General features: G+C 41.4%; 1 protein-coding gene across 1 annotated transcript; it reads right to left on the bottom strand.

Moving 5' to 3' along the window:
- Positions 1–5,035: 5,035 nt before the first annotated feature.
- On the bottom strand, positions 5,036–20,420 carry LOC145395505 (facilitated trehalose transporter Tret1-like). The gene is made up of 4 exons (XM_080269112.1): positions 20,292–20,420; positions 8,627–8,777; positions 6,736–6,898; positions 5,036–5,795 (listed from the first exon to the last, which is right to left on the bottom strand). The coding sequence occupies exons 1-4, from the start codon at positions 20,418–20,420 to the stop codon at positions 5,036–5,038; spliced, it is 1,203 nt and encodes a 400-aa protein (XP_080125238.1).
- Positions 20,421–20,900: the final 480 nt, after the last annotated feature.

Here is a 20,900-nt window from a genome sequence, read left to right on the forward strand (position 1 = left end):
AGGTAGATGTTTTCACGGTGGTCAAAAGGCAAACCCAAGAATGTAGTAGTAGGATGATATGGAAGAAGGGTGTCATATAGATATAGTGATGGCTGTGGAATAACACGCCGTCTGGAAAACATCATAGCTCGTGATTTAGATGGCGAAAAGCGGAATCCATGAGAAGTTGCCCAAGTCGACACAACACTCACAGCTGACTGCATACTTTGACCGAGATAAGAAGGGTCAGCATCAGCAAGGTAAATTGCTAAATCATCTACTTATAGGGAAGCATGGACTCTAGGAGGAAGAGAAGAGACAATACCATTTATTGCAACAATGAACAAAGTCGTACTCAGAACACACCCCTGTGGAACGCCCTCCACCTGTGGAAAGGTGGCCGATAAACTGCCAGAAACACGCACCCGAAAGGTTCGAGCTTTCAAAAAATTGTCGAGAAAAACACCCATATTACCAACTACTCCAAAATGGACTAAAGTACAGAGAATATGATGCTTCCACGAAGTGTCGTATGCTTTCTCAACATCAAAAAAGACACCGAGAACTGATTGCTTACAACGAAAAGCCTGACGGATATAAGACTCTAGCTTCACTAAGGGATCTAAAGTACTATGCCCCTTACGAAACCCATATTGAAAATCGGAAAGGAGATTCTTAGATTCTAAATACCACATCAAACGAGCATTCATCATCCGTTCCAGTAACTTACCAAAGCAGCTGACAAGAGCAATAGGTCTGTAATCCTGTGGAGAGTGACCGGTCCTACCAGGTTTTAAAAAGGGAAGCAAATATGCCGTGCGCCAGGCATCAGGGAACTCACCATCTGTCCAGATCGTATTATAAAGTGACAGGAGAAAGGATAATGCTGGTCTGGGTAGGTGTTTTATCATTTGGTAATGAATACCATCGGGGCCCTCACAAGTGTTGCCACAAGACTGGATCTGAGACAGAAGCTCGGACATAGAAAATGGGATATTATATGACTCTGCAGATGATAGAGTAAAACGCACTGGGGTACGTTCAACCTCGTGTTTATAGTGATGGAACTCTCGAGAGAGATGGACTTCCTTGCTAATCTCACTGAAATGGTCTCCAAGTATATTTGCAACCTTAGAAGGATCAGCAACAGACTCACCATCGACATGAAGTACTGGAGCTGGTGGGGGAGAGTACTTGCCTGAAATTTTGTGAATATGATTCCACAGGACAGTAACCGGCGTGGAAGACGTGACATTGGACACATAAGACGACCAACTTGCCTTTCTGGCAGCCTTTATTGTCCTACGCAAAATGGCACCAGCCGGTTTAAATGCAAGGAAGGCGGATTGGCAGCCTGGAGTATGCATTCTTCGTCGGTACATTCTCCATCGAGCCCTTTTGATCCGAAGGGCTCTAGTACAATTAGGGGACCACCATGGAATGCATTTGGACGCAAAGGGGCGTCAAGTATGAGGAAAGGATTCCAATGAGGCGGCCAGCACCAAGTCAGTAAAATAGGCAACTATATCATTCACGCTTGGGACGGAAGAGGGGACTAAAAGTGAGTGGAAAAATGAAGAGAACTCATCCCATTTCGCACGGTCAAAACGCCAGTGCGGGGGATGAAGAACAGGTGAATAGGATGAACTAGTGAGTAAAATGGGAAAGTGATCGCTAACCAAACAGGTATCCAGTACAGACCAGGTAAAATCTAAAGACAGGGATGGTGAGCAAAGAGAAATATCAAGACAAGAAAATGTATGATTGTGAGGATCATGATGTGTAAATGAGCCAGAATTAAGAATGTGGAGATCGTGATTAGACAGAAAAAAATCAAGTAGGCTGCCTCTAGTAGAAATGGCATTATCACCCCATAAGGGATGCCTGCAATTGAAGTCGCCCAGTAGCTATATAGGCGGAGGCACAAGTGATAAAAGACGTGAAAGCTCTGGGGAATTTATAGGGAAGGAAGGTGACAAATAGAGTGAAATAACAGTAATCCAGCGATGGAAGAAAACCCTCACTATAGTGCACTTAAGTGACGAAGAAACTGAAGAAGGTTCATGGGGGATTGTACTGTGAATGAGGATCGATGATTCAGAAATCGGAAAAGGCGTACTAATGAAAACATAACCTGGGATTTGAGCAGGAGGGATGGAAAGACGGGTTTCTTGGAGACACACAATCAATGGGCAATACTTGGCAAGGAGGCATCTAAGTTCAAAGCGATTCATATCAAAACTTCGAATGTTCCACTGAAGTACGGAAGCCATAATACTAACAGATAAAATAAAATAAAATCCAATAAAACAAATATAAAAGCACTAAAAAATAAAGGTAAAACCAAGGATATCAGAAAGTAATTGTGGAACACAATACCCAGGGAGGGGCAATCACAATTCGCGACAGGATAGTATGGGGGAAGGAACAGAAGTGGGGGAAGGCAAAATCACTGGAGGAGCGTCATTGGGAACAACAGAAAGGGAGGGAGTTATCGACGGATTAGGGGAGGGAGGAACAGGAGTAGGTGGTAGGGGATCTGGCACTGGGTGTACCTCCACACATGTCTGCATGACAACTGGTGTTGAGGGGAGACACAAATTTTGAGTAGAACTTTTGACAGATGATATCCCCATACTAGACTTGGTGGGTCAAGAAACACATGCAGGCGGCGAACACTGCCGTTTCAGACTGTTTAGAGAGGGAGATGTTGTTGTCCGGGAAAAACCAGGTCGCAAGCGAAGGGCAAAGGACGAGGATGAGGTAGGGTGAAAATGAGGGATTCAAATAGTACCAGAACGGTGGTTAGAAGGCTGTTTACTGGAGTATGAAGCAGAGGAAGAGGGGACATGACGGGGAGGGCGGAGAGATTGTTTTGGTGGAACAAATAAGGATCGACTGAACGTGGCAGGCTGAGTGTGAACTCTGTTGGAGGCCATAGGCAATTGGCCATCTGCAGACAAAGTCGGTGAGGTAGAAGGTGGACAATTCTGGGCAACGGGCGAAGGGGTCGAGGGGACAGTTGTGGCGACAGAGGAAGTCAGTGCTGGTACATGTGAAGCTGTACTAGGAGCAGGGGTCGAGGAGCAGATAGGGGTCCTGACCGACCAAAGTATACGGCCTCCATACGTGTAACAATCATCAAATCCCATACTTCGGACAATCTGGCGGGCCTCCCTAAGTGACATTGGATCACGGGCAAGAGTACGAGAAACCTCGCACTGAAATAGGTATGTGGGACAAGCATGTATGTAGGCGGGATGGCCACCTCCACAATTGGGACAATGACATGCAGCAGCAGGGCAGTCTGCATCAGCATGTTCAGGCTGAGCACATCTTGGGCAAACAGCCACAGAGCGACACCAGTTACTGGGATGGCCGTAGCGCCAACATGATCAGCACTGTCGAGGAGAATCAATATACTCTCTCACTGATAACTTAATGTCACCAATAATCACAGTCAAGGAGAGATCGTGAATCAAACGTGACCTTAGCTATATTAACTGGACGTGTACGGTTTCCTCTCGGTGGAATGGTGTAACATAGGACAGACTGAACATCATGCCCCAACTCCTGAAGGGCGGCTTGGATATGTGACAAACAGTCGGAAAATTCCCTGTCACCTAATCGTACATATGGGGGGACAGCGACAGTACCAACAACAGAATTTAGGCGTAAATCCCTGGAAGCCGGAATGGGAGCACCAGTGTTATCTAATAAGGTAGTCAAGGCATCAGCCTTGGCTTTATTCTGAACAGTAACTATACGAGACCCATCACGTAGGGAACGAAATGTCACATCCTTCCCAACATGATGGAGTAAAAGTAGATGGAACTCCAAATCATCTAAAGCTAGAGGAGCATGAGGGGGAATGGTGAAATATTTGGTCCAGTTCTGGGGGTCAAATAACGAAAAATGAATGAATGGTTTTAGATAAAATGGAAGGACGAATGCGTGAGGAAAAAACAGTAGCAGTGGACTTTGGGTGGTGGAGATTTGAAACAGAGGAGCTCGGTGTCGAGGCAGAGAAGGGTTCGTAAGGTTGTAGAGTGGCATGTTGGAAGGGTTGGATACAGGGGAAGCAACTGAGACAGTGACGGCGGGTCTAGTATGGTAGTCGGTAGGCATAGTTGATGTAGTTGGTAAGTGTTCATCAAGAGCGGTTCAGAGGTCGTCAACGAATTAGGCATGGGAGGTAGTGGTAAGGGGGCCCCTCCCGAACCCCCTGCATTCTCTGCTTCGAATGCCAAAATGAGGTCTGACTAAGAGAGGCAGGCAGAGACGTCCGCACCTCGCCAAGGCTCAGTGTGGACTGAGAGAGAGAGAGAGAGAGAGAGAGAGAGAGAGAGAGAGAGAGAGAGAGAGAGAGAGAGAGAGAGAGAGAGAGAGAGAGAGAGAGAGAGAGAGAGAGATCTAATATTAACTAGACTGCTTTCGAATCGAGTGTTTATCATACAAGAGATTCACAATGAAAAACAAAGTTCTTTGTAAGCAAAATAGTAGATATACTGTATATGCATGGTGACATAGGATTTGAATATAAATAATTGTTCATTATTAAGTGACACTGCCTCAATTTATTATTTCCTTATCATTTGTCTTCGCGTCATTTGTTGCGTTGCAGTTGACACACACACCTTCCCGAAGCAATGAATCTGAGAGCTGGCGCTTCGCCCACTAACCCACCCTAACCTCCTCCTTCACGCGTCTCCTCCTTACTGACTCCACCCTCCTTCCCGAGAAACGATTAAAGCTTCATCTGTGGCTGAAAATCGTACTAAGGTGAGTCAGAGAACTTAAATCTACGACTGTAAATAGCTAAGTGATAAGGCAACTATGTGTTGGTGTCCAGTGGGTTAAAATCTTACAAGTTTTCATAACAGTATATAGGCTGTGAAAAAATGCTGTACATTAATCTATGTCCCAGTGTTACTTTTTTCCTTGGCCAGCAACATCTTATTTTTTAAACTGCAATTAACAGTGAGTGTCAGGGTGAATTAATTAAAAACATCAGGTATTATGTGCATGCATAGTGCAAGTTGCCTGAGAATTCAACTTACTTGATGTTGGTTTCATAGACAGTGTGTGAGATGTTAACTGGTGGTATAGCGGTGTCAAGATCTGTAAGGACTGGAGGTGGAATCAAGTATGTTATGGCCCCCAGCACAGAGTAAACCACTGCCATAACTGCTAGGGAAATAATGAGGCACCTCCGGCGTCCGAGTCGGTCCACCAGCCCAGTCATGGCCAGAACAGCGCAGAGAACCACTGACATAACAATGAATGAACTGACATTGGCATCCAGCAGCACCCCTGAGCTTTGCATCATCCTTGCCACGTTCACTTTTATTAATTCGGTGCCTGTAAATGATCTTATGAACAGTAACCCACAAACGACTGCCAGTCTCTTAATGTTGTCATAGGTCAGTAGCACTGCCCATCCTGAACTACCATTCCTGCACTGATTTAAATGTTTCAGCTGCCTCAGTTCTTCTTCAGCATCTTCCTTGGAAGATCTCAGACGCCGCAGGATGGACAAAGCCTCCATTTCCTTTCCATGGACAGCAAGGTAGTTTGGGCTCTCCGGAAAAATTAACAGGAGTCCAGTGGAGAAGAGGGATAAGACGCCAATGTTGACAAAGCTGATGTGATACCAAGGAAGGACCACTCCCAGACCAGCCATCATCATTAATCCGAGGCCTTTCATCAGTTCCATAAAGGCGATGGCCAAACCACGGATATTGGTGGTAGCGATCTCTGACATGTAGGCCCTCCCACCAATCACAAGCAGTGATGCTCCTACTCCCACCACACACCTGCGGGACACAAGTGGATTCACGTTTCTGTTACCAGCAATTAAGAGTCTTCTCATCTATTCTGCTTCTCTCACCATTGGATTTTGAAATGTAATTTCATATAACTGAAACTAGTCGTGAGCTGAGCCCAACCGACAATAAAGACACTGATGTGACTCTATGGAAGACCTCTTGAATCTGAAGCAAGGCACATTAATGACATTTCATCTTACTGCTTCTCTCTCTCTCTCTCTCTCTCTCTCTCTGTTGGTGACCAAACGTTGTCATCAATGGTAGTTACTGCAGGTATGCCACCTTGATTTTCTTAGGCCATGGAGAAATAAACAGGAGAGGCGAGAAGACTTTTGTTGCAAATAAACATATCTGAGACAGTTAAGTTACTGGCTTTGAACTCACATAACTGAAATGAGACTCACCTCTGATTTATCAGTCACCAAACTCATATTCATAAGCACAGTTAGTGGAAGAACAGTGGTTAATTTACCATTAATGTCGATATTTTTCTAAAGCCTAGCATATGAATATTGCAGACTTAATATGACGTGGCCAGTCATCTCAAAAGAAACCGAGTTATTTTTGATATCGATTTTTATTTTTTATTTTTGCCTTTAGAGATATATTTTTGCAAGCTTTCAGCCTTTGGATCTTTCTCCATGCATACAAAATTGTGTATATAATATGGGGAACTAAGATTTTTTTTAACAAATTGCCTGCTAACAGGCAATATCTCTGAAGGTTATCTGCAAAGGTTCTAAAAAATTGTAGAAACGTGAGTTTCTTCTGTGTTACACTAGGAATAATAGAGAAGTTTCTGCAAAGGTGGTGAGTTGGAGGGAGGACAAGCTGATGGCCAAGGAGATGATTGTATGGAGGCTCTGCGTCTGTGGCCAGCCTCTATGCAGTTAAGGCGCCACGTGACAGACAGGTGAACAGAACTGACCTGCCAGCAAGGATCATCTCGGGGCTGAAGGCAAATGCAAAGAGCAGCCATCCAAGGGCAAGAGGCAGGCAGCTACAGAGGAGTGACAGACGACGACCAATTCGAGCCACTATCACCCCAGCAAATAGTAAGAAGGATGTCATTGTGACGTAGAAGACGCTGCCTGTAGGTGAAAGCATCATTATCCACAGTAGCCTACTTTTATTTATCAAGTTAATGTCAGGTAATTTAATTCAGCTGACAGAAATATTCTAGCGTTAATAGCGTAGACGATTCTGCAATCAGAGCAACGGGATTACTAATTCTATTGTTTAGTGACATTTAGAGAATCGGGCGTGAAGAACTGTCAAAGAATCAATGGAAATAATTTTTTGTGCCTTAACTGTATGAAAAATATTAATATGAATTTCTCATAGTCATCACTGCAGCAAAGATTTTATTGCTTAATGACAATAAATCGTGAATGAAGAACTGTCAAAGAATTGTAATGGAATTTTTTGTGTGACTTAACTGGAAGAAAAATATTAATTTGAAAATTCTCACAATCATCACTGTAGCTATCTATCTATCTATTGCCAGACGCCTCAATCCCGTTCGGGGTGGCCACAAACAAATCGCCTCCAAGTCGCCCTGTCCCCCGCCATTTCACTCCTCTGCTCCCAGCTCACACCCTCCTCTCTCATATACCTCTCCACCCCATCCCTCCATCTCATCCTCGGCCTCCCCCTCCCTCTTTCCCCCTCCACCTCACTCACATACACTCTCTTCGTCAGTCTTTCACCCTCCATCCTCTCCACATGGCCAAACCACCTCAGTGTGTTCCTCATAACGCTTCCTATCACATCCACATCAACACCACAACGCTCCTTTATATCCTCATTCGTCAGCCTGTCTCTCCATGTGACTCCACAGGCTCCTCTTAAATAACTCATTTCCACTGCTCTCACTCTTGACTTGTGTCCTTCCAACAACGTCCAAGCTTCACTTCCGTACGTTAGAGTTGGTATCACAATACTGTCATGTAGTAACTTTTTCACTTCCATGCTCACTTCCCTGTTTCTTATCACTGCTTTCAAGGAACCAGCAACCTTTCTTCCCTGCTGTACCCTTTCAAGCACTTCACCCTCCAAACCTCCATCCTTACTCATCACACTACCCAAGTACTTAAACGTACTCACATTTTCCAATTCCTCACCATCCAACCTCGCTGTACATTCACTGACTTCACCTCTCTCAAAGACCATCACTTTACTCTTCCCTACATTCACCTTTAGATTCCGTTTCTTACACACTCTCCCAAACTCATCCACCAAGCCTTGCAGCTCTCCTTCGTCTTCACTCAACAACACAGTATCATCTGCAAACAACAGTACAGGGAGTTTCCAAACACTATCCTCTCTCACCATGGCCACTCCAACATCCACTACCCTACCTTGTACCTCTTTTATTACCCCATCCATGTACAGATTGACCAACCATGGAGACATGACACATCCCTGTTTCAACCCAACCTTCAAAGAGAAAAATTCACTTAGTTCACCATCCACACGCACTGCAGCCTTTGCACCATCGTACATACTCTTCACACCATTCAACAACTTTCCATCTACATGTGTAGCTAACATTTTCTTTAGGTTTTCAACAAGTGTTCATAGCCAACAGTTCAGGTCCGATGAAGATCTGCTTTCCAGTGTAAAGGAGATAGTTCGAACCAGTGCTCGAAGAGTTCCTGCTGACACTCATGCAGTCTATAAAAAGTTCTGACTACTAACAACTGTTCATTTTCTTGGTGTAAAACTCCTGGTAATGCCTTCCTTTCAGCCAAGGGTGGGGACTGAGACGAGCAGAAACTGTAGCTGGCGAGTGTATATACGTTCACCTCACCACTCACCCATCCAGTCGAGCTGAGTGTTGGATACGTTAAGGTGTGTGCCCAGCAGAGTGGTGTTGTCAGTCATGAGATGGGAGGCCAGAGTGTTGGGCCAAGTTTGGGCCATGCCAAGTGAAAGATGACCTATACTTCCCACAACGATTATCAGCACCTGTGGACAGCGAGCAAAAGAAAATGTACTCTCTTGGGGGTCCTATGATGCTCTTTCATATATATTTCCTCTGATGTTCAATGAAAATAATATGATGAGTTTTTCTCCCCCATTAAAGTATTGATGATGACAGAATTAGCTTTTGCAGGCTCCTTTGACCCATTCTCAGTGATAGCCAGACCATGAGAAGGTTAACTCCTTTAGCCTGTTGACGTATTTTCTATTCCATTCTTTTCAGTTGAAGTGAGATCTTTTGAGTGAAAATGCTGATAAAAGCTATAGTTGACCTCTCCAGTTCGTAATGGCCTGGGTTGACTGAAATGGTTTTCTACAATGACGAATATGGAAAAAAATAAAATTACCGCAATAACCGAAATATTCCACTACAGCTAATGGAAAAGAATATGATTTAACTGACTGCGAGTCCTAACAGCTCTAAATAGTTACTAGCATCCTCCAAGCCCCATCAAAGCTGGGATTACTATTGTACTGTATTCCACCTAGTGCAGTTGCAGAAATGAGTCCCTACATCCCCAGTGGTAAGCCGTCTCTCAAACTGGCAACATCTCAGTCGTACCCTGATTGTCCATGAATGAATGGTGTTGGTGGTGCAGAGACGAAAATGATTGGTCAAGACGTTTGCTGTAGGTCATAAAAGTTGTTTTCGTTATTAGGAACTGTTCGGGTGTTGCATGATTCGGCAATAAATATTAAACTATGATGTCAGCTGAAAATAATAAAACTGTCTGAAGGGTATTGTATTTATTGTACAACGTCCGTTCCTCCTATCATTATCACTCATCAGCCATCCACACGTGCAAACTAGCGATAGTAGTTTTAATACAAGGATGTAAGAAAGGATGAACTCCTCACTCTTTCAACATGAACGTGATCAAATCTTTATTGTTACCCAAAACCTAGCAATAAAAAAAAATAATAGTAAAATCAGGACTAAGGCACCTTCCTACTACTACGTGGAATATATATGGTGCTGCTTCACAGCAGTAGTGGTTCTACTCCGTATCTGAATCTTCCAGAACGATGTGAAACCAAGGTGGAGCAAGTTGTCAGACGCCAAGGCAAAAGTAAAGAAATACGGTACTGTTATGACGAAAAGTATATAAATAAAAAATGATACAGAACAACAGATATGTCAATAGCAGTGGATAATAAGAGTCTACATGGGAAACGTACGAAGATAAAAATCAAAATGATAAGATAACATATCCATCTTTATATCCCATGGTAATCTATACTATCATATAAAAATAGTATAGCAGCGAAAGACGTCACGGTCAAGTGTTTCACAACAAATGGATCATTTCGATTGTATGGAGCATACTGACAACAATATTAAGAAGACTGATCCAGACCCGAGAACTACTGAATATATGTAACAGTAATTTAAATGACAGATTATATTTGACAACATTCCTGGAAACACACCTATATGATGTAATCTTGGAAGAATTCCATGGATTACAACTAAGGTTTTCATTTGATCCTCTTTGACACTTGTGAACTCCGAGTCCACCTCGACGGTCCAACACATCATCCATTAGTTGTAGCAGGGGGTGGGGGTGGATGATGCAGAATGGGGGTGAGGGTTGATGGCGGAAGAGATGATGGGATAGGTCTGGCAGGGTATAGAGGTGTTGACCAAATATAAGATGACTGTTTGCCACTGCTTCCAGTCATAATGTATATCACAGTTTTATACGTTCCTTGGGCTGTCAAAACAGTTATAATGGTTAAGTCAGAAGAGCCGTGTATCACTTGCGTAAATACATTGTTATCACACTATGCTCCAGTGAAACATGGTTTTGACTGACAGGACACGGATGCTTCCCGATGTCTATTGTAACTTCATTATGAAGATCCACAGTAATATATTAAAATTCTACACCAGGTGATCCCTGGCACCGATTAATCAGAGCATGCACACATAATATACACTATTGATAAAAAACATGCATTGCCAAGAGAATGGAGCAGTGGGGTAGCATAATTTGTAAGATCAATATGGAACCTTTGATATTTGCCTTTTGGCATGTGGTTAGTGCAACTTAACGACACATTTCCTTCCAAAAATCAGTGATTATTTTAACAGTCGTAGCATTGCACAGAACATATGTATGATAATAGTAATTCTGGAAATGCCTAAAATTGTGTGAACAATATCAGTTTACTATAGCTCACCTCCCCAAGTGGGCATTTATGTGTATTGGCATATGAAGTGTTTAACCTGTCACGTCCCAACTGATTTTTCACCACTGACCCCCCTCCCTAATCCCAGCAGGTTATCGAAAAACATTTTTTGCTAAAACCTCTGTTTTTTATGAGAAACATTGGAAAATGCCCCCAAAAGTGCTCACCTGAGCTTAGAAGTGGTCTAAACAGGTGACCCTTTTAAACACCTGGTACTGTGTTCTCTGGAGGTACAAAATTATATGTAGTACAAGAATATATTGGTTTTCACACAATAATGTAGGCGCTATAAGCGTTATTTCATTCACTGACCACAACATACCACACCTTCCTTTGCGATGTTACCTCCTCATCACTTCTGCTCATTTCTTCCTCTGGTGACACGTAATCATTGTCCTCCACAACGTCATCGATTGGGGAATCACTCTTGCATTGCATTTCGTACCGTGGTGCGACATGTCTTTGCTGGCCAGGTCACAGGTAACAGGCTAGTTGCTGAGACAATGGTGTGTGGGGGGGGGAGGTCATGAGGGGCAAGGCAGTGTCTCTGCCTTGTGGCAGGTAGAGGAAGGTATCCTGCATATATGTGCCAAAAATCACGCACAAAAATTTGAAAAATGTGCAAATGATGGACCTCTCAATTGCAAAACGTATTTATATGTTATTGGGACTGAGCACGACAAAACATTGCAACGTATCCATACATTACCGGGACGCAGCATGTTAATGATACTGCCACGTGTATTTGCAGATGTCTGTAAATATCTGTCTCAAAATTAATGGCAGTAAGAGAACGTATTAGGTCTATATTTTGGTTGTAATCTGCTGGGCATCAATGAGACGTGGTTGTAAACAATATAGTGGTTGTGACAGAACAGTTCCCACTCTGCCATGGTGTGCTGGAGGAGGCATTGTCGGCTCCTTTCCTGGCCCTGCTCCCAGGATTTTACGGTATTCCCCCAGGTGTTTTCAGTAGCGTTGAGGTTGCATCCTTTGCTCGGCCAATGGAGGAATTCAGTATCGCGCTGCTCAGCAAACCTTTATTGTACTGTCCGCGCAGTATGTGTGCAGCAGTTATCCTGCGACGGTGTATTCACAGTACTTAAAATACGAGCTAAATAATGGAATGTGATGTGTAATGACAGAGAGAATGGCAGTTGATGAATTGTGACTTGCAGTTTAGGGTAAATGTAATTGTCTTTAAGTAAAGAAAAACATTACTAATATTACATTTCTGTGTGTAGACACACGACTGTGAAGTGTGGCAATGGAGTGAAATAGACTAATGTAAAATGGTAATAGTTGCAGTGATTGTTGTTTGACAGCTACATCTACTACAGGCTTACTGAACAAAATGTGAAATGTGTTGTATCGAAACTGTGAAATTGGAAAGAAGACTGGGTCATAATACCGTTGAGTAGTGGAGCAAATGAAGAAAAACTGAAATACAGAATGAGTTGAATACCCAGCAATATATTGACCACAAACATATTTTCAGTAGGTTTAAATAATCTAAATAATGCTGGAGGATACCAACGTCGGGCAGAGATAAGAAAGAAAAGTATGGAAGAAATGTTGAGGGAAAGGCAAGGTTAGCAGTTTGTCAGTAAAGCATAGGTCATGTAGTGTGACGACAACGGGGGAGGACTTCGTTATGCCCTCATGCCCCTCCACCCTCAACCAGCCCCCTTATCCCCCAATCCCCCGTCCCCAAACCGATCATTCATCTCTCCACACACACACACACACACACACACACACACACACACACACACACACACACAATAGACTCACAATAGACTGGTTGAACATGTACACAAACTGGAGATGGCTTTCCAGAATGAAATTGATGAAATAAAGAAGCAGATGCACTTGCAAAAGGAAGAAATAGAAAAACTAGGAAGGGAGGTCAACAAGAAAGACACAAACATATGTAAACTAACAGTGGAATTGAGTACATTTTGGAGGAAAATGAGTGAAATGGCAAGTACCGTAGTCAACCACGAGAGTATTATGGAAGAGTTCAAAAATGATACAGAGACAATTAGGCAAGTAAGCAGTCTATGGACCAAAGCAGTGATATTGAGGAGAAGATAACACAGGTGAATGAAGCTGTGCAAAGCTACAATAATGATGTGGAAACCACGTATGCTGAAATGGAGAAAGTAAAGAAAGACTTAGAAACAAGGGTGGAAGAAAAAAGCATTAAAAAGGAAGTGAAAAGAATAATCCAAAACAATCCAAAGTTAGTTAGAGATTCAGTAGATATCAACAAATCTATAGTAATCACTGGTATAGAAGAGGAAGAAGTAAAAAACAAGATCTCAAGAGACAAAAAGGAGATAGCAAATGTAATGAGCTTATTGAAAGAAGTATCAGAGGAAATCTGTTATATCAAATCCCAATATGCAGTTGACACTATTTTAAACTTCACTTCATCCAGTTTTGATTACTCATTATATAAATTAAATTGCCAAAACATTACCAAATATATCTGTGTAGTTTATCGTTCCCCCAATGCTTCTTCGGAACCCAGTGTATTTGATTCCATATCCACTCAGTTGAGTAACCTTGACCTTGCCCTTGGCAATGAAATTACCATTTTGGGTGATTTTAACATACACAATGTTGAATGGTTATTGCATTCTGCCCGGACTGACGACGCTGGTCTGGAATGCGAGCTGTTTGCGGAATCGTTTAATCTCACCCAGTTGGTAAAGCAACCAACCAGAATACCTGATAATCCTGACCATAATGCCCATCTCTTGGATTTATTCTTGACGAATAATCCAGATCAATACAGGATAGAGGTACTGTCACCACTTGGATCCTCTGACCACAATCTCATCAAAGCCTCATTAGTTAATCCTCCTACATCTCCCCATTCCGAACCTGTCAGGGTGACCAGATGGCACTTTGACAGGGCAGACTGGGTTGGATTTAGAAATTATCTTGCTGATGTTCCATGGCAGTCTTTCTTCTCTAGTGATCCCAATTCTACCCAGTCCCACATTTGTGACTTAATACTAGCTGGTATGGATTTATTCATACCAAGTCAACAATTCACTAAAAGATCAAACTCTCCAAAATGGTTTGATGGCAATTGTGCCAGAGCAACAGCCCAAAAGTCATTAGCATATAACTCTTACTTAAAATCAAAAACACCTGAATCACTCTCCCAATTTAAAAATTGCTAGAAATCATGCAAAAGCTGTATTAAATCTATCTAAATCAAACTTTCTTCAAAAGCAAGCATCAAAACTACTTAACAACCCTAATGACAACAGAATATTCTGGTCAACTCTTAATTCTTTCAATAATAACTTTAACAAGTCATCTTCCATTCCCCCACTAAAATCTTCAGATGGCAATATTACAAATGACCCACGTGGGAAAGCAGATATCTTTGCTAGTACCTTTGCAAGAAACTCTACCATAGATGATACCAGCCAGAATGTCTCAGTACTGGAACTTGATTCTCCCGAAATTGCCCCACTTAAAATACAGACAAGATTTGTAAAATCCATCCTAGACAATTTACCTACCAACAAAGCTCCAGGTCCAGATGGAATTCCGCCAATTGTTTTGAAAAAGTGTTCCCCTGAACTTGCCTCTGTCCTAGCTAAATTATTCAGACTATGCATACGTACTTCTTTATTCCCAAATTCATGGAAAGAAGCCAATATCCACCCAGTTCCGAAGAAGGAAGTTCGTCTGACCCCTCCAATTACAGACCAATAGCTATCACATCTTCTCTTGGTAAGGTATTTGAAACTTTAATTAATAAGCATATTGTTAAACATCTTGAATCCAACAATTTAATTAATGATAGACAATACGGTTTTCGCCACGAAAGATCCACCATTGACATACTCAATCTCTTAACTCATACCATCCATCAATCAATTGATCTTTTTGGAGAAACTCATGCAGTAGCTCTTGATGTCTCTAAAGCTTTCGACAGAGTATGGCACCGTTCCCTGCTGTCCAAACTCCCTTGCTATGGACTAACGTCTTTTGTTCCTTTGATTTCTTCTTATCTTAGTGACAGGAAAATAAGAGTAAAAAGTAGATGATGTATATTCGAATTTCCACTCAATTAACGCCGGCGTGCCACAGGGATCAGTTCTGGCGCCAACCCTATTTCTGGTTCATATTAATGATCTCTTATCTGTCACTCACAATCCCATTCACTCATATGCAGATGACTCAACACTACATAGTTCATTCACACTCAGACATCCATTTACAAAGTCTAATATCTCTACCTCTCAACTCAATACAGCCATCTCCATAAATCAAGATCTATCTACAATCAGTGAATGGGGACAAAACAACCTTGTCTCTTTTAATGCTAGTAAAACTAAATATATACAGTTTACTAATAGACAGATATTGCCAGATTCGTACATTACCTTCAGTGCTACTAATATTCCCATCTCCAAAAGTATTGAAATTCTTGGTGTCTCACTTAACAGTGCCCTCAGCTGGACCTCTCATGTCAGATCACTTTGCTAAAACCGCCTCAAGGAAACTTGGATTATTGTACAGAGTCCGTAACTTCTTCGCCGATGAGCAGTTAGCTATAATTTATAAGAGTCATGTGCGCTCTCAGCTTGAATATTGCTCACCCTTGTGGAATGGTTGTGGAGAGGTTGCATTAAGACAACTAGACAAAATTCAGAATAAAGCTGTTAGAATCATTAACAACCCTGCCATTACATATAAACTACCTCCCCTGCAAGTAAGAAGGAATGTTGCCTCCCTTGCATTATTTTACAGATATTTTTTTGGCAAATGCTCAGACGAAGTTGCGTCCATGGTGCCACCTCTCCATGCCTTCCCTCGTGCTACACGGGCATCTGGTAACGCTCATGACTGGAATGTCACTCAACCACATTGCAGAACTTCTGCCTATCAGAATTCTTTCATTCCCCGAACTGCATCTCTCTGGAACTCGCTTCCCCAGAGTTGTTTTCCTCCAAATTTCAACCTACAACTGTTCAAGTCTATTTCTTACAGATATTTTATGAACAGAGGACACCAGTAATCTGGTGTATGGATTATTTTTTTTTCTCCATTTGTTTTTCCTTCCTCCGTTCTGTTATTTAAAAAAAAAAAAAAAAAAAAAAAAAAATACATAGAGGAACACAAAAGGATAGGGAAATACGAGAAAAGCAATTCAAGACCTCTAAAGGCAACTTTCCAAAGTGTAAACACCGTGGAGGAGATACTAAAAAATGCAAAGAATCTTATGGAAAAAGAGGAGTTCAAAAATTTATGGCTAAAAAGATGCCAAACACAAGAGGAACTGGACTTACTGAAAGAGAAGAGGGAGGAAGCAAAAACAAAAAATGAGAGAAGATCAGAAGAGGAGAAGAACACATTTTTTTGCAAAGTAATAGGATTGCAGGTACGAAAGTGGTACATAAACAGGAGGGATTAAAAAGGAGGAAGGTAGTAGAACCAAAGAAGGAAGGTAGTAGAACCATGTCATGACAAGTATATAAACAAGATGATAAAGTTGATGTACTCAAATGTGGATGGAATGGTATCTAAATTATTAGAGATGAATGATTATGTCAGAGAAAATGAACCACATATAATATGCCTAACTGAAGCAAAATTAACACCAAGGATATCCAGTGACATACTAAACTTAGAGGAATACAATATATGGAGAAGAGATAGAAACTTAAAAAAAGGAGGAGGAATTATAATATTAACTAAGAAAAATCTAAAAGTCAATGAAATAAAACTAGATATACCCTCACAAGTAGAACTGATTGCAGTAGAGATCAACACATCTGAAGGGAAAGTAATTGTAGCCAATATGTACATGCCACCCAGATCAAACACATGGGAAAGAGACGAATATGAGGACCTGGCAGAGAGTACAATTCAGAGTTTAAGAGCATTACTACATAAAATGGAAGAGAAATCGGAAAGAATTATACTAACTGGAGATTTTAATACAAATATAAATTGGAATACTCTAGATATAATTAGCCAAGAGAGCTATTTGGACCAAAAGCTCCTGGATCTCGTGCAAGAGATTTTCCTAACGCAATATATGAGGGAAACCACCAGAAAAAGAGGACTCGATGTACCTTCAATGCTAGATCTCATATTTACTAGGCAAGAAAATGATATTGACAGGTTAATATATCACCCTCCACTCGGCAAAAGCGATCATGCAGTACTAAACTGCAACTTCAGGATAGCATATGACATAGTTAAAAGCAATGAAAGTTACAAAAAGAGCCTAAACTATAAAAAGGGAAATTATCAAGACCTAAAGAAGTGTTTCTTAGAAGCTGATTGGGAAAAGGAGCTTAGAGGACAAGATTTAAATGCTGTATATAAAAAACTCTGTGAATTTTATGAAATAGGAGTCCAGAAGTACATCCCACAGCACAAAGAAGCAGATAAGAAAATACAGAAATGGTTCAATACAGAATGTAAAAAATCAAAAGAAAGAAGAGATTTGTTGTGGAATAGATACAGAAGACACAATAGTGAAAGGGCATATAATAAATACAAACAGGCAAGAAACGATTATACAAGAATAAGGAGGGAAGCCCAAAAACAGTTTGAGGAGGATATAATAAAAAAAAAGTAGTGATCAACCGAAGCTATTTTACAGCTACATCAGAAGCAAAACCAAAGTAAAAGATATAATACAATCCATTACGGACGAGGGAATCACCTATACACAAGAGAAAGATATTTGTGAAGCACTAAATAAGAATTTCCAATCAGTTTTTACAGAAGAAAAAAATTTTAAGAGGGATTATGTGGAACATGCATGTCCACACATACTACCAGATAAACAAATATCAGAAAAAGTAATACAGGAGGAGTTAAGTAAATTAGACAGAGGAAAAGCAAATGGTCCTGATGAAATTTCATGTTGGGTGCTACGAGAATGTGCAAAGGAGTTAACTAAACCATTATTTTTAATTTTCAAGAAATCCTTGAGTCAAGGTAAACTACCTGATATTTGGAAGAAAGCAAATATTGTCCCCTTATTCAAGAAAGGGAATAGACAAAATCCACTCAACTACCGACCAGTATCACTGACCAGTGTTGTAAGCAAGGTATTAGAAAAGTTTATAAGAAAAGCTTGGTTAAATCATCTAGAAGAAAACAATATGATAACAGAAAGACAGTTTGGTTTCAGAAAGGGAAAATCATGTGTTACTAATCTGTTGAGATACTATGACAGAGTAACAGACACAATACAGGAAAGAGAGGGATGGGTGGACAGTATCTATTTATATTTCAAGAAAGAATTTGACACAGTACCACACCAAAGACTTTTATGGAAACTGTACCATCAAGGAGGAATTCGAGGCAAACGTTTTGTTGGATGCAAGATTTTCTCCAGAAAAGAGAAATGAGAACAGTACTAAGGGGAAACTACTCATCGTGGAAAGAAGTGACTAGTGGAGTACCACAGGGTTCAGTGCTGGCACAAATCATGTTTTTAGTGTATATAAATGATATAAACAATAACACCGGAAATGAAAGCTATCTAAATATGTTTGCAGATGATGCAAAAATACAAAGGAGAATTACTAACACAGACACTTGTAAAGAGCTACAAGAAGAATTAAATAAACTTCATGAATGGAGTAATACATGGCAAATGGAATTCAATGTGGACAAGTGTCATGTAATCAAGTTTGGTAAAAGTGGAAAAAGACATGATTGGGATTATACATTAGGAAATAAAACCCTACATACATCAGAAAGAGAGAAGGACCTAGGTGTGATTATCAATAACAGACTATCTCCACCTGACCACATCAGTGAGAAGGTACGGAACATGTATACACTGCTTGCAAATATGAGAATAGCATTCACATACATAAATGAAGACATGCTAAGAAGGATAATAACATCATTCATCAGACCAACCCTGGAGTATGCATCAGTAGTCTGGAGTCCTCATCTCAAGAAACAGACAAGATTGAAAAAGTTCAAAGGGCCGCTACAAGATGGATACCCAGCTTAAGGGATCTAAGCTACGAAGAAAGACTAAATAAACTGATTCTACCAACACTACAGGAGAGAAGGAAAAGAGGTGACATGATAATGCTATATAAATGCATATCAGGGAAGGAGAAAATAGACATAAATGATTACTTAACATATGGGGAAGCATCAGCAAGAGGACACTGCAAAAAACTGCATAAGAAGAGAGGTGATAAAGACGTAAGGAAATTCAGTTTCCCAAACAGAGCAATTGATCAGTGGAATGCACTACCGAATGAAATAGTGTGTGCCAAAACAATTTACAAATTTAAGGATATATACGATAAATATGGTTTAAGACACGGGACAGTACGAGCTTGACTCATTCCTGTAAAGATACAATTAGGTAAGAAGAATTAGGTAAGAACACACATTAGTTGCGTCCCCTAATGGAACACAGTGATAGATTATATCACATTTTTTTCGTATGAAGTGCTTCCATTACGGCACTAGATAATCCATACTTATCCATTATAATGTATACATGTTTTCTTGTGATAGTGCTTCAGTTACATTAATATTATAAGCTAGACTAACCCAACACATTAACAGTTACATGACGAACGAAGTACATGGTTTCTGAATTTAAACATTATTCTACATTATGAATATGACTCATGAATGGTTGTGATGTAACAATGATGGACAGCAATACCATAATGCTGTATACATACCTGCTTAATTATTATCCACGCGGGATAGGGGAGTGCATAGACGGGTAGAGAGGCCATCATCACCTCCTCCAGAATCTCAGAATACTGGTCAGCCGTGAAACGTCAATATATCTCCATTAACTCGCCCACTCCATAAAGGTGGATTCACCTCCATACGTTACAGGTGACATGCCTGCTTCTGGGGTCCTCGTATATGTTTCGGGCATCGTGCCTCGTGGTGTCATGTCGTCGGCAGCGCAGACGACCGTGCGATTATGATGCATGGGTTTTTTTCCGTTGCTGAGGATCACATGGCCCCAATGGTCAAGACTGTTCTTGACCTGTTGCTGGGCAAACGCCAGTCTTGTTTCCCGATGATCATGATCTAGCTTTTCCATCAATGCTGGGGTTCTGTGATGAATTCCTGAATTGTGCAGCCCGCTTCACACTGTTCTTGCACAAACATACAGTTGCAAATGCTCTCTCATAGCAACTGCATTTCTCTGGGAGAAACTGGCTGTTACTTTTCATGATTCGACTATCCTCCTCCGGAGTGGTCTTCCTGGGCCCGCCAAAACGTGGATTGTCCTTCAGATTTCCATACTCGTCCCACCTTCGGCACCAGTCTCACAGTTATCTTAGTTAGGTCCAGCTGTCTTGCAATGCATGCAGTGGATATGCCGGCTCCTCTCAGACCCACTGTCATCCCTCGTCGGCAAAGTTTGTCTTCCTGAGAATTCATGCTTGACCCTGAGGTGTGGTAATGTGTGTCCGTTGTGAATGGTGCAATGTCTGACTTACCAATCCACCACCATTCCTGTTTACGATTCGGTCAGGCACGGTGGACGTGACAACCTAACGTTTCGAAACACACCACCAAATACCCGCAAACCTTAACAACCATCATCCTCAAAATAACCAGTTGCAAATTTGATCCCCCCTCCCTCCGTCGTCAGCCCTTTACAATCATCCCCTCCCCCACCAGCACCCACCACCTCTCGCCCCCCTCCCCACCGTCTACTTGTCAATGCTTCGGAATGCCTTGACGGACTGCGGGTCCACAAGTGTTGAACTGGATCAACTGACAACGGTGAGTGTTTAAAGTGAAATTGTCCCAAACTGACATAATACATAACCTATTGTTTGAATTCTTTTCACATGTATTCAGTATTTCTCACGGGTTTGAATCAGCTGATGTTAACTATTACTGTCAGTATGCTCT

This window comes from Coenobita brevimanus, chromosome 31 (genome assembly GCF_032717465.1).
Source record: "Coenobita brevimanus isolate Jiangsu-jjx chromosome 31, ASM3271746v2, whole genome shotgun sequence".
Taxonomy (NCBI): Eukaryota; Metazoa; Arthropoda; class Malacostraca; order Decapoda; family Coenobitidae; genus Coenobita; species Coenobita brevimanus.

Coding starts and splice junctions, on each gene's coding strand:
- LOC145395505 (XM_080269112.1), bottom strand. CDS start 20,420: ATGAATTCTCAGGAAGACAAACTTTGCCGACGAGGGATGACAGTGGGT. Junction 6,899..8,626: donor CACTCAGCTCGACTGGATGG/GTGAGTGGTGAG, acceptor TTTCACCTACAG/GCAGCGTCTTCTACGTCACA. Junction 5,796..6,735: donor GAGATGATCCTTGCTGGCAG/GTCAGTTCTGTT, acceptor TGTGTCCCGCAG/GTGTGTGGTGGGAGTAGGAG.